Source organism: Aquarana catesbeiana, linkage group LG05 (genome assembly GCF_042186555.1).
Source record: "Aquarana catesbeiana isolate 2022-GZ linkage group LG05, ASM4218655v1, whole genome shotgun sequence".
In the NCBI taxonomy this organism is placed as follows: Eukaryota; Metazoa; Chordata; class Amphibia; order Anura; family Ranidae; genus Aquarana; species Aquarana catesbeiana.
In genome coordinates this window covers 168,803,731-168,816,522 of record NC_133328.1, presented here as the reverse complement: position 1 = coordinate 168,816,522, position 12,792 = coordinate 168,803,731, and the positions used below count along the sequence as shown (strand labels likewise).

Sequence of the window (12,792 nt, the reverse complement as noted above, 5' to 3'; positions counted from 1 at the left end):
ATTCTGAGTACTCCCCATTTATCACCACCCTCTGAACACGCCCTTGTAGCCAGTTTTCAATCCATGTACTCACCCTATGGTCCATGCCAACGCACCTTATTTTGTACAGTAAACATTTATGGGGAACTGTGTCAAATGCTTTTGCAAAATCCAGATACACCACGTCTACGGGCCTTCCTTTATCTAGATGGCAACTCACCTCCTCATAGAAGGTTAATAGATTGGTTTGGCAAGAACGATTCTTCATGAATCCATGCTGATTACTGCTAATGAAATCATTCTTATTACTAAAATCTTGTATATAGTCCCTTATCATCCCCTCCAAGAGTTTACATACTATTGATGTTAGGCTAACTGGTCTGTAATTCCCAGGGATGTTTTTTGGGCCCTTTTTAAATATTGGTGCTACATTGGCTTTTCTCCAATCAGCTGGTACCATTCCAGTCAATAGACTGTCTGTAAATATTAGGAACAACGGTCTGGCAATCACCTGACTGAGTTCCCGAAGTACCCTCGGATGCAAGCCATCTGGTCCCGGTGATTTATTAACGTTAAGTTTCTCAAGTCTAATTTTAATTCCGTCCTCTGTTAACCATGTAGGTGCTTCCTGTGATGTGTCATGAGGATAAACACTGCAGTTTTGGTTACTGAAGCCCCCCGATTCACTTGTGAAGACTGAGGAGAAGAATAAATTCAATACCTTTGCCATCTCCCCATCCTTTGTAACCAGATGTCCTTCCTCATTCTTTATGGGGCCAATATGGTCTGTCCTCCCTTTTTTACTGTTTACATACTTAAAGAATTTCTTGGGATTTCTTTTGCTCTCCTCCGCTATGTGTCTTTCATGTTCTATCTTAGCCATCCTAATTGCACCCTTACATTTCTTATTGCATTCTTTATAAATTCTGAATGCTGAGGATGATCCCTCAACCTTGTATTTTTTGAAGGCCTTCTCCTTTGCTTTTATATGCATTTTTACATTGGAGTTAAGCCATCCAGGATGTTTGTTCGCTCTTTTAAATTTATTATCCAATGGGATACATTGGCTAATGCCCTTATTTAATATGCTCTTAAAGCAAACCCATCTCTCCTCCGTATTCTTTGTTCCTAATATTTTATCCCAATTTATGCCTTTTAGCAAGGTTTGTAGTTTAGGGAAGTTGGCTCTTTTGAAATTCAGTGTCTTTGTGTTCCCTTCATGTTTCCTATTTGTGTGATTTATACTGAAACTAATTGACCTGTGATCGCTGTTACCTAAATTGCCCCGTATTACCACATCTGTTATCAGGTCTGTATTGTTGGTAATCAGTAGATCTAGTAATGTTTTATTTCTAGTTGGTGCGTCTACCATCTGACCCATAAAATTGTCCTGCAAGACACTAAGGAACTGGCGAGCCTTAAATGAATGCGCGGTTCCCTCCGCCCAGTCTATGTCTGGATAATTAAAATCCCCCATTATGATAACACTTCCCATCCTTGCTGCTAATCCAATTTGTGATAGGAGATCCGTCTCCACTTCCTCCCTCAGGTTTGGGGGCCTATAGCATACTCCCAGTATTATTTTCCCCTTAGCTTCATCCCTTTGGAGCTCTACCCATAAAGATTCCACCTCCTCCCTAGCCCCCTCAGTGATGTCATCTCTCACACTCACTTGTACATTATTCTTGATATATAGGCATACCCCTCCCCCTTTTTTACCTTCTCTATCCTTGCGGTATAGGGTATACCCTTGAATGTTTGCCAGCCAATCATGAGAGCTGTTGAACCAGGTCTCTGAAATTCCCACAAAATCCAAATCCTCCTTGTACAACAGTATCTCTAGTTCACCCATCTTGTCCGCCATGCTCCTGGCATTGGTGAACATGCCACATAGTTTAGACTGGTCGCATATTGTCCTCGTATTGGGTGTTTCAAGATTGCAACTAGGACTTGCTACTATACTCACCTTGTGTTTTTGTACTTTGGTTAACCTACCACTAATGCCCCCAATACTACCCTCTGGAATATCTTCCGCGCTGGCTATCACTGTCTCTGGACCCTCCCCCCCATCGCCTAGTTTAAAAACCCCTCTAACTTTTTGGCCATCTTCATTCCCAGCAGATCTGCACCCTCCTCATTTAGGTGCAGTCCGTCCCTTCTATAGTACCGGTTACCGACTGAGAAATCGGCCCAGTCCTCCAGGAACCCAAACCCCTCCTTACTACACCAGCTCTTCAGCCACTTGTTTACTTCCCTAATCTCCCTCTGCCTTTCTGGTGTGGCTCGATGTACCGGTAGTATTCCTGAGAACACTACCTTGGAGGTCCTTTTCCTCAATTTAGCTCCTAAGTCCCTAAAATCGTTCTTTAGGACACTCCATCTGCCTCTGACTTTGTCATTGGTGCCAACGTGCACCATGACAGCCGGGTCTTCCCCAGCCCCTCCCAGTAATCTGTCCACAAGATCCGTGATGTGCCGAACCCGAGCGCCCGGTAGACAACATACTGTTCGGCGCTTCAGGTCTTGGTTACAGATTGCCCTCTCTGTCCTTCTAAGAATTGAGTCCCCTACCACCAGAATCTGTCTTTCCTTTCCCTTTGCTGCCCCCCCACTCTCACTGGTGGAGTTCTTCCCCTGGCAGCTAGGAGAGTCCCTCATCTCCAGCAGTGCTGGTCCCTGACTGGTTTCACCAATGTCACTCAATGGAGCGTACTTATTGGGATGCTCCAGTCCTGGAACGGCCTCTCTGGCACTTCCCCCTCTACCCCTCCTGACTGTCACCCATCTACTCTTTGCTAGTGCCTGCACCTCTTTGTCTCCACCCGCCTCTGTGCTGGCCCCTGCCGGCACCTGCCATGTACGTTCCTGGCTCACCTTTAGTATGGAGGGACTTCTCAGTGCTGACAGTTGCTTCCCCAGATTCAGAACCTGGGCTTCCAGGGAAACAATGTGCTTACATTTTGCACAGCAGTATTCGCCCTCGATCGGATGATCAAGGAACGCATACATGCGGCAAGATGTACAAAGAGCCGCCTCTCCACACCCGCCGGGCATCATACCTATTAAATTTAACGAGGATTGGGGATTTTACCCTGTCCAAATTACCTAACAGCTAGCTTCCTGGCACTAATATTCACGACAATACACAGGTACACAATACACAGTACTAACGATCCACACACACTACTCAGACAACACTCAGATACTCACACTACACAGGTACTATGACCCCTGTTATAACCTCCTGTTTTAAACTCTTGTGTTTAACTCCCACTTAATCCAGCTCCACTTACACCAAGCTCCACTGCTTCAAACTGAGCACGCTCAGACTGAGCCCTACAACCAGTTTAAATAGTCACCTGTGAGCAATTAACCACACCCCTTAATTGATAGACTGATGAAACCAGAAAAAAAAAAGAGCTATTTAAAAAGTGACAGCAAAAGTCAAAGGAAAAGCCCCCAAAAAGCACCCCAGCAAACAGCAACAGACAGCAACCAAACACATGAAGTGTTACTGCAGTGCTGGTTTGACTATGACCGGGGTGTACTAGGCCGCTGGTGCTTGCCAGTTCACCAAAACGCTACCAAAAAAACTGTTAGCGATCGCAGGGATCAGGCCTGACTCTGCGAACTCTGCAGTTATGTGTTTAGTGTTTTGTAAGTGACAGTGATCGATCGATACTGCACTTGGGTGGGCTGGGCTGGGCCGGGCCGGGCGGAGGGGCAAAACGCAGGTGCTAGCAGGTATCTGGGCTGATCCCACTAACACTGCATTTTTGGGAACCCTAAACTGCTGGGGACGCTAATATAGATCTGATCAGATATTGATCCGTTCAGATACTATACCACTAAGGGAGGTGTATGGTGCGTGCGTGGGTGTTAGCGGTACTGGCGCTAATCTGATGCTGCCTGGGGCGACGCATATCACCGCCGGGTGATCAGGGGGCTAAACCTTTATTCGGTAATAAACGGCGGGTGCCCTGACACTACAAAAAAAAAAAGGACTAACCAGCGTCACCCGTAACGGTTATACGGTGATCAGTGGTGAAAGGGTTAACTAGGGGGCAATCAAGGGGTTAAAACCTTTATTCGGTAGTAAATGGGGGTCACCGACGCTATAAAATGCTGACGGCGAACCTAAATATTTACCTCCCTAACTAGCATCACCAGTGACACTAATACAGCGATCAGAAAAATGATCGCTTAGCGACACTGGCGACAGGGGGGGGGGGATCAAGGGGTTAAAGCTTTATTAGGGGGGGTACCCTAGACCTAAAGGGGGCTAACCCTAACTGCCCTAACACACTAACTGTCACAAACTGACATCAAGGGGGGTTGTGACCAATCCACACTGTTTATACAGAGAGCACCAACATGCCTCCATCCCAATGAATACAAAGAAATAAGAGGATAGAAGCGGGACTTTGCATGAGGCATGTGGGTGAGTATGTTGCACTGAATGGTATATGTTGTAGTGTATATTAACAGGCAAGGTTCATGTATTAGTTGTACAGTTGCATGTGAATTTCTATATACTCACAGGTTATGCATTAATGCATAACCTGTGAGTATATAGAAATTCACATTTTCAGTATATCTTTCCTACAAACATCTGTTCATACATTAATAGATACCTTATTGTTTCAATACAGTCAAATTGCATCGGACTCCTGATGATTGGTTTCAAGCCAAGAAACGCGTTGAGTTTAGATCTATTGATGCACCTATTTATTGTACAATGTATATGTTTTCTTGCAACTGTACAACTAATACATGAACCTTGCCTGTTAATATACTGTTGTTAACATGTTTTACTATGGTCCAAGATGTGTACTTTTATGATTGTATTTGGCTCAAGTACCCATGCCATTAAAACTTTTATACCATGATTATCCTACACTACTATCTGTGGAGATTATATTATATAATATTCATTTTTATTATTTACACTACAACATATACCATTCAGTGCAACATACTCACCCACATGCCTCATGCAAAGTCCCGCTTCTATCCTCTTATTTCTTTGTCACAAACTGACACCATGCAGTAATCTTGGTGGTGTCAGTGTGACGGGGGGGGGGTGATTAGGGGGTAAAGGGGGGTGTTTTGTGTGCCTGGCATGTTCTACTGTGTGTGTTTGGTGCACTCACATTTCAGTCTTCTCTCCTCGGTGCCGGAACGGAAAATACCGAGCCGAGGAGAGATGACATTATTTCCTTTGCTGCTGTTTACCATACAGCAGCATAGAAATGATTCTATTGGCCGGCGGCGATTGCGAGGGGGGGGCCACGAATGGATGGTCTCCCCCTCACCTCCGATCGCCGCTGGTCAATAGCGGACCGCCTCGGGCACCGTGTATGTACGTGATTCTGCCTGCCCGTGCCACCTTGCCGACGTACATCGGCGTGAGGTGGTCCTTAAGTGGTTAAGGAAAAAACTTTTAGGAGGGAAGTTTAAGGAAAAAACTTACATTTAAATGCCCATCAATGCAGCCTCATCAGTGTTCATCTGCAGCCGTGTCCATTTGCAGCCTTGCCCATTGTCATATGCAGCCTTGCCCAGTGCAGCCTTGCCCAGTGTCGTGTGCTGTTTGCAACATTTAATTGTTTAAATTTGCCGCTGAGATACTGTGTACTCGGGTTGTCACGCCGCCCCGCCTCCCTGCTGTTTCAGAGAGGATGAGAGGAGCGAGCACTGCCGAAAAAGACCGAGCTGAGTGTACTGTGTACTTGGCTCGGCTCGCAGTCCCGCCATTGGACCTGTGTTATGTCCATCATAGGAGCTGGGCGGGACTGCGAGCCGAGTACACAGTACACTTGGCTCGGTCTTTTTCGGCAGAACTCGCTCCTCTCATCCTCTCTGACTGTGAGCGGAGCCGAGCACTCGGCTTGGTCTTTTTCGGCGGCGCTCGCTCTTTTTTTTTTTTTTCCCCACAGACAGTGGGGTTCAGCGTATAACACAAACCCACAATTTTCCCCTGATTTTAAGGGGAAAAAAAAGTGCATGTTGTACGCCGATAAATACAGTCTCTCTCTCTCTCTCTCTCACATTTTTGCAAATATTTTATTATATCTTTTCATGTGACAACACTGAAGAAATGACACTTTGTTACAATGTAAATTTGCTGTCCCCTGAAAATAACTCAACACACAGCCATTAATGTCTAAACCACTGGCAACAAAAGTGAGTACACCCCTAAGTGAAAATGTCCAAATTGGGCCCAAAGTGTCAATATTTTGTGTGGCCACCATTATCTCCCCTCGGGCATGGAGTTCACCAGAGCTTCACAGGTTGCCACTGGAGTCCTCTTCCACTCCTCCATGATGACATGGTGTATGTTAGAGACCTTGCACTCCTCCACCTTCTGGTTGAGGATGCCCCACAGATGCTCAATAGGGTTTAGGTCTGGAGACATGCTTGGCCAGTCCATCACCTTTACCCTCAGCTTCTTTAGCAAGGCAGTGGTCGTCTTGGAGGTGTGTTTGGGGTCGTTATCATGTTGGAATACTGCCCTGCGGCCCAGTCTCCGAAGGGAGGGGATCATGCTCTGCTTCAATATTTCACAGTACATGTTGGCATTCATGGTTTCCTTAATGAACTGTAGCTCCCCATTGCTGGCAGCACTCATGCAGCCCCAGACCGTGGCACTCCCACCATCATGCTTGACTATAGGCAAGGCACACTTGTCTTTGTACTCCTCACCTGGTTGCCGCCACACACGCTTGACACCACCTGAACCAAATAAGTTTATCTTGGAATTATCAGACCACAGGACATAGTTTCAGTAATCCATGTCCTTAGTCTGCCTGTCTTCAGCAGACTGAGGGCTTTCCTGTGCATCGTCTTTAGAAGAGGCTTCCTTCTGGGATGACAGCCATGCAGATCAATTTGATGCAGTGTGCGGCGTATGGTCTAAGCACTGACAGGCTGACCCCCCACCCCTTCAATCTCTGCAGCAATGCTGGTAGCACTCATAAGTCTATTTCCCAAAGAGAACCCCTGGATATAACGCTGAGCACGTGCACTTAACTTCTTTGGTCAACCATGGCGAAGCCTGTTCTGAGTGGAACCTGTCCTGTTAAACCGCTGTATGGTCTTGGCCACTGTCCCGCAGCTCAGTTTCAAGGTCTTGGCAATCTTCTTATAGCCTAGGCCATCTTTATGTAGAGCAACAATTCTTTTTTTCAGATCCGCAGAGAGTTCTTTGCCATGAGGGGCCATGTTGAACTTCCAGTGATGAGTATGAGAGAGAGAGAGCGATAACACCAAATTCAACACACCTGCTCCCCATTCACACCTGAGACCTTGTAACACTAATGAGTCACATGACACCGGGGAGGGCTAATTGGGCCTGATTTTCACTTAGGGGGTGTACTCACTTTTGTTGCCACCGGTTTAGACATTAATGGCTATGTGTGTTATTTTGAGGGGACAGCAAATTTACACCGTTATACAAGCTGTACACTCACTACTTTACATTGTAGCAAAGTGTCATCTCTTCAGTGTTGTCACATGAAAAGATATAATAAAATATTTACAAAAATGTGAGAGTGTACTGTCTATACAGATGTGTGTGGGGGGGGGGGGCTGGCATACATACAGTTGGGGTGGGGGGTGGGGGGCTGACCTATATACAGGTGTGTGTGTGTGTGTGTGTGTGTGTGTGTGTGTGTGTGTGTGTGTGTGTGGGGGGGGGGGGGGGGCTGACTATATACTTATGAGTGTGGGACCTACGTGCACGGTCACGTTTGCATAGGGGCACTTTGAATTTTGTATTTTGTTTTACACTGTGTGTGTGTATATATATATGTGTGTATGTATGTGTATGTGTGTATATATATATATATATATATATATATATATATATATATATATATATATATATATATATATATATATATATATATATATAAATTTTTTAGCTCTTTTATTGCTATCAGAAGGGATGAAAAACATCCTTTGAAGAATAGCATGGCATCTATTGGACTCCATATCTCTCCTCTGGCCTCCGAAGCATCTGATCAAACCAAGATCAGTTTGATCTGATGCTTGTTGAGGCCGGTAACGACTTGTTTACATGGGGGAGAGGGGGTGTCTTCTTAGCCACTAGGATTACTTTCACATTAAAGGGAAGCACCGGCCCTAAAAAAATATATATTTCGATCATTGCTGCAGCGATGACCGAGATATCACCCTTCCAATTCAGCGGCGTACCGATATGTTGCTGGACGGTAAGCGGTTAAAGTGGACTAAACTTACATTTAAAAAAAATTGCAAGCTGGCAGTTTTTTATTCCAGAAGAGACATGCTATGTCTCTTCTGCAAAAAATAAACTTACTGTATTTTTCACATGCTTTACTGCATATACAGACTGCTTTTACTTTTTATGGTTTTAGTAACACTTTAACAGTAATTGTTTTAGGGAAGCAGTGGTTTTCTAATGAGGACACTGGAAAGAACGGAAAGGATTTCCTTTACTTTGTAAAGGTCTTTTCTCACTTCCTATTGTGTCTCAAGACCAAAAGTAAGAGAAAATCTCCTCAATGGAACAGAAAAAAAAAATCGTCAGAGGTTTCATCTATAGCAGAAAAGGGGAGACACCAGCACACTGTTGAACAATGTTTTGGGGTTCACAGGGTCCCTTCCCTGTCACATATCGTTTAAACCATTCTCTACTCTATAAAAAAACAAAAAAAAACTTTTTGGGCATTAGGTGCACTTTAAGAAAGTACGAACCTACTGTCCTAGAAAATATAATATAAAAATTCACCCAACATAAGTCCTTTTTCTTTTCTTTTCTTTTTTTTTTTTTTAAACTTGTTTATATCCTTTGTAATCACCCTCCTTATTCCTAACAGATAGACAAAGAAATTGTTCTACTGAGTGTGCTGAAAGAGCCTGTAAGCCGTTCAATTTTTGACTATGCCCTGCGATCAAAGGATATTGCAAGCCTCTTTAGACATCTCCAGATGCGCCAGAAAAAGAGGAACGGCACCTTTCTCGAGTGTCCTCCTCCTGAAGATCCAGCTATTGCTCAGCTCTTGAAAAAACTTTTGTCACAGGTATGACCATGTTAAGTGCTAATTTTTGTAGTAGAAGTTTGCATTTTTCCACAGATCTTCTCTTACAGTAGTTCTCAAGGCATTCTATGCATGAAGGTAAAAAACCTTCTGTGTGCAGCAGCCCCCCTAATACTTGCCTGAGCCACATCGTGATCCAGTGATGTGCACGAGAGCCTCGGCTCTCGGGGACTCTCCCTCCTCATTGACTGAGACAATCTCAGTCAGTGAGCCAATGAAGAGAGAGAGGGGGCAGGGCCGAGCCAAGGCTCTACGTGTGAATGGACACGCAGAGCAGCGGTTCAGGAGCAAGCCTGCTAGGGTGCCCCCATTGCATGCTGTTTGCTCTGGGGTCACTTGGCAGGAGAGATGGGCCAGGAGCGCTAGCGGAGGAACCAAGAAGAGGAGGATTGGGGTGGCTCTGTGCAAAACCATTGCACAGAGAAGGTAAGTATGATGTTTGTTATTTAAAAAAAAAACAAAACTTGCCTTTTAATATTACTTTAATTTTTCCCTTTTTTTGGTCTTTGCTGGGGGTCTCTCCTAGAAAATTCACCATTCACTGTTCACAGATACTGTATGTTGGATGTTGTTTGGTTGTCTTTGTGCCATTATTTAGGCTTGACATAGTAGGGAATATCTTAAAGGCAGCTAAAGATGTGTGTACATGTCACGTTTCCTTTGAGATATGATCATTTCTTTAAAAATATAATTTACTCCAAGCGTTCTCGAGATTTTTTTTGTGTTCACTTGAAGATGGTTTGATATTTAGTTAGCAGTGTTAAAGCTGAACTCTAGAAGCCATGGTCTTCCAGGTCCCGTGCTAAGCTGGAGAGGTGGGCAGTGATGCCTCTAGCTCCACCTTGTCCATTCAGAGAATGCTTTGGTTTCATTGAGAAACACTCAAGGCACTCTCTAAAGGTAGCTGTGCCAAGCAAGCAACTCCCTGCAGCTACTATGCAGCAGGGCAGCTGCTCAGCACAGCACCCAGCAGACAACAATGGTCACTGTAGTAGCAATGACTACTACAGTGATTCTCTGCTTTCACAGAGGGTCCCACAGGTATGGAATATGTATACTTTAATTGGTCCAATCTGGACGAATATATCGCTGCAATAAAAACCATAACTGGAATTTAGTTTGAAAGTAACATTAAACTTTCATTTTTTATAATTTAAAATAATAAACATGTTATACTTACCTGCTCTGTGCAGTGGTTTTGCACAGAGCTTTCCCAATCCACCTTTTCTGGGGTACCCCACCGGCGCTTCAGGCCCCTCCTCTTCGGCAAGTGCCCCCATGGAAAGCCGCTTTGTATTATTAGGACTCCTTTGCTTTGTAAATCCAGTCTTTGCCTCAACCAGTTCCAGGGTGGATTTGATTTAAATCAAGTTGATATAAATCACGATTTAAATCATGATTTAAATCACTAGTAAAATAGCCTGATTTAAATCAACTTGATTTAAATCATACTTTTTAAAGAGCAGCTGTCATCTCTGTCCCGCAGCGGCTCCTCCTCTGACCCTCTGTTGACTCACCGACAGTCCCATTCACTTTAACGGGATGGCTGGTTATGCGGCAATGGCACAACAAGGTGAGGGACGTGGCGGCAGCAGGTGAGTGGATGCCCGCTAACGGGGTCTAAAATGACAGGTGCTCTTTAAATGTCAGCACTTATTCTTGCTGGTAGTTAGAATCTTTAATATTTGCAAACAAAATGAAGGTTTCCTATTTAGAATAATAAGCTGTCAGGTTAGTAAAACAGCGATATCAGAACCGATTCAATCATACAGTTTGAAGTGTACATAGATTTGCAAAACAATAGGATAAAGGAATATTCCTTAACTTTGTTTTATATCATGGTTACTGTAAAATTGTGTGAATGCATCATTGCAGTGCACGTTATCTCAACTTGCAGAGCTTGGATTCATTGAATGAGTTTGCTAAAAATGTAAATATTGCAGAATATATAGCCTCATGCTACATAACTAAGCTCCATTTCATGCTGAATAAATGAAATAATTAATGTATCTTAAAAAGAAAGCTATCTTTAGATATATTTTCACTCCAAAATTATTTTATTAAAAATCGAAAAAAATCGATTTAAATCAAACAAATAAGATTTTTTGGGGGGGGGGATTTTAAAAAAAAAAAATCATTTTATATCCACCCTGACCAGTTCCATTTAACTGTATGGTATTGAAAAGGTTCAATCAAAATGTATAAGTATTAAATATGATCGGAATAAAGAAAATTGTATGATCAGATCCTAAAGTGTAAGAAATTTTCCAGCACCTGAAAGATTTGCTGGCTAAGTTTATTATAATAGAAATGGTCACTTAGTGATCACATACACAGGCACATAAGAGTCTACATATAATACTGTCCATCTATTCTGCAGCTATTATCTTTTGTACCACCACCCCCTCCCTTTAGAATGTAAGCTCTACAAGCAGGGCCCTCCTGTACCTTTTGTATTGAACTGTACTCTAATTGTGTTGTCTCCCTATACATTGTAAAGCGCTGCGTAAACTGTTGGCGCTATATAAATCGCGTATAATAATAATATTGCATTGATATGATCAACAGTGTTTGACTCTAAATTTTATATGGTATAAAACCCAATGCTAAAAATGTTATGCATTGCAGCTTTTACCAATCATTGGATGCGGTGGCTGCTTTAATTTACTTTTTAGGATTTTTCCCCTCTATTTTCACCTGTTGATCTGGCCAGTAACATACCTCCTGTATAAGGCGCTTTACCACTGCAACAGCTTTCTGTTGCCAGCTGCAGTAGGGGGCATTGTGTTGCGCAATGTAGTGCATCACACGGCTCCCTTTTTTTTTTTTTTTTTGTTGTTTTTTTGTTATATATTAAGTTTATTTAATGTGTACAAAACGTACATTTTTCTTTCTTGACAGTGTACAACAGTGCAATGCTCTACGTTCCTGTACATTGCTGTGCGATTTGGCACTGTGCACTGCAATAAAATGTGGCATGCCTAGCCATAGCCAATTGTTTCCTGTGTGTCCCTGAGATGATAGACATTTTACCATGACCAAAGTCATACTTTGGGATTTTTCTTATGCACCCTATTTTCTTAATTCCAGGGGATGACAGAAGAAGAGGAAGATAAGCTTTTAGCCTTGAAAGATTTTATGTTAAAGTCTAACAAAGCCAAGGCGAATGTAGCTGATCAGAGTCACTTGCATGAGAGTGCCATCAAAGGGGTGATCGATTTACAAAAGCTGGGCATCAGTGGAAGACATGCTGATCTTGGAAAAACAAAGTTAGACACTGAAGATAAACGCAGTAAGTAATTAAATCAGCTCATGTCACATAAGCGGTCAGTGAAAGATAAAATGGGGTTTCCAATGAAGTTGAGATCCTCCTGGGAAGATTTCTAGCTAGTTAGAAGTAAGAGCAGAGTTTTCATTGATAATTATACTCTAATTTAAATACATTATATTCCTCAGTTACCACCAATGATATGTTCACCAAATACCTTTGCAAATCTTATTATCCTGTAAAAATAGCAGTGACATCACTGTACTGTACAGTTTGTGCAGAGAACAGTGTTAGGTGAAGGACCCAGCAGGTCCACCTACTGCATACCTGTAGATACAGGAGGGGAAGGGGGATACAAGACCAGTCACCCTGCACAAGGAGAGAAAGCAGAAGTCATCAGTATTTATTACAGGAAGCCTATGCACAGAGGCCCAGTTTCTAGAAGAAATGCACATAGCATGA

The 12,792-nt window shown here is 43.2% G+C and overlaps 1 protein-coding gene across 2 annotated transcripts in view; it reads left to right on the top strand.

The window, feature by feature from the left end:
• PIK3R4 (phosphoinositide-3-kinase regulatory subunit 4) overlaps nucleotides 1-12,792 on the top strand; it is a 134,300-nt gene that overhangs the window by 53,500 nt on the left and 68,008 nt on the right. For both annotated transcript variants that reach the window (XM_073630334.1, XM_073630335.1), the window contains exons 9-10: nucleotides 8,841-9,044; nucleotides 12,153-12,354. In XM_073630334.1, coding sequence (XP_073486435.1) covers nucleotides 8,841-9,044; nucleotides 12,153-12,354 — 406 coding nt within the window. The remainder of the gene's footprint in view (nucleotides 1-8,840; nucleotides 9,045-12,152; nucleotides 12,355-12,792) is intronic.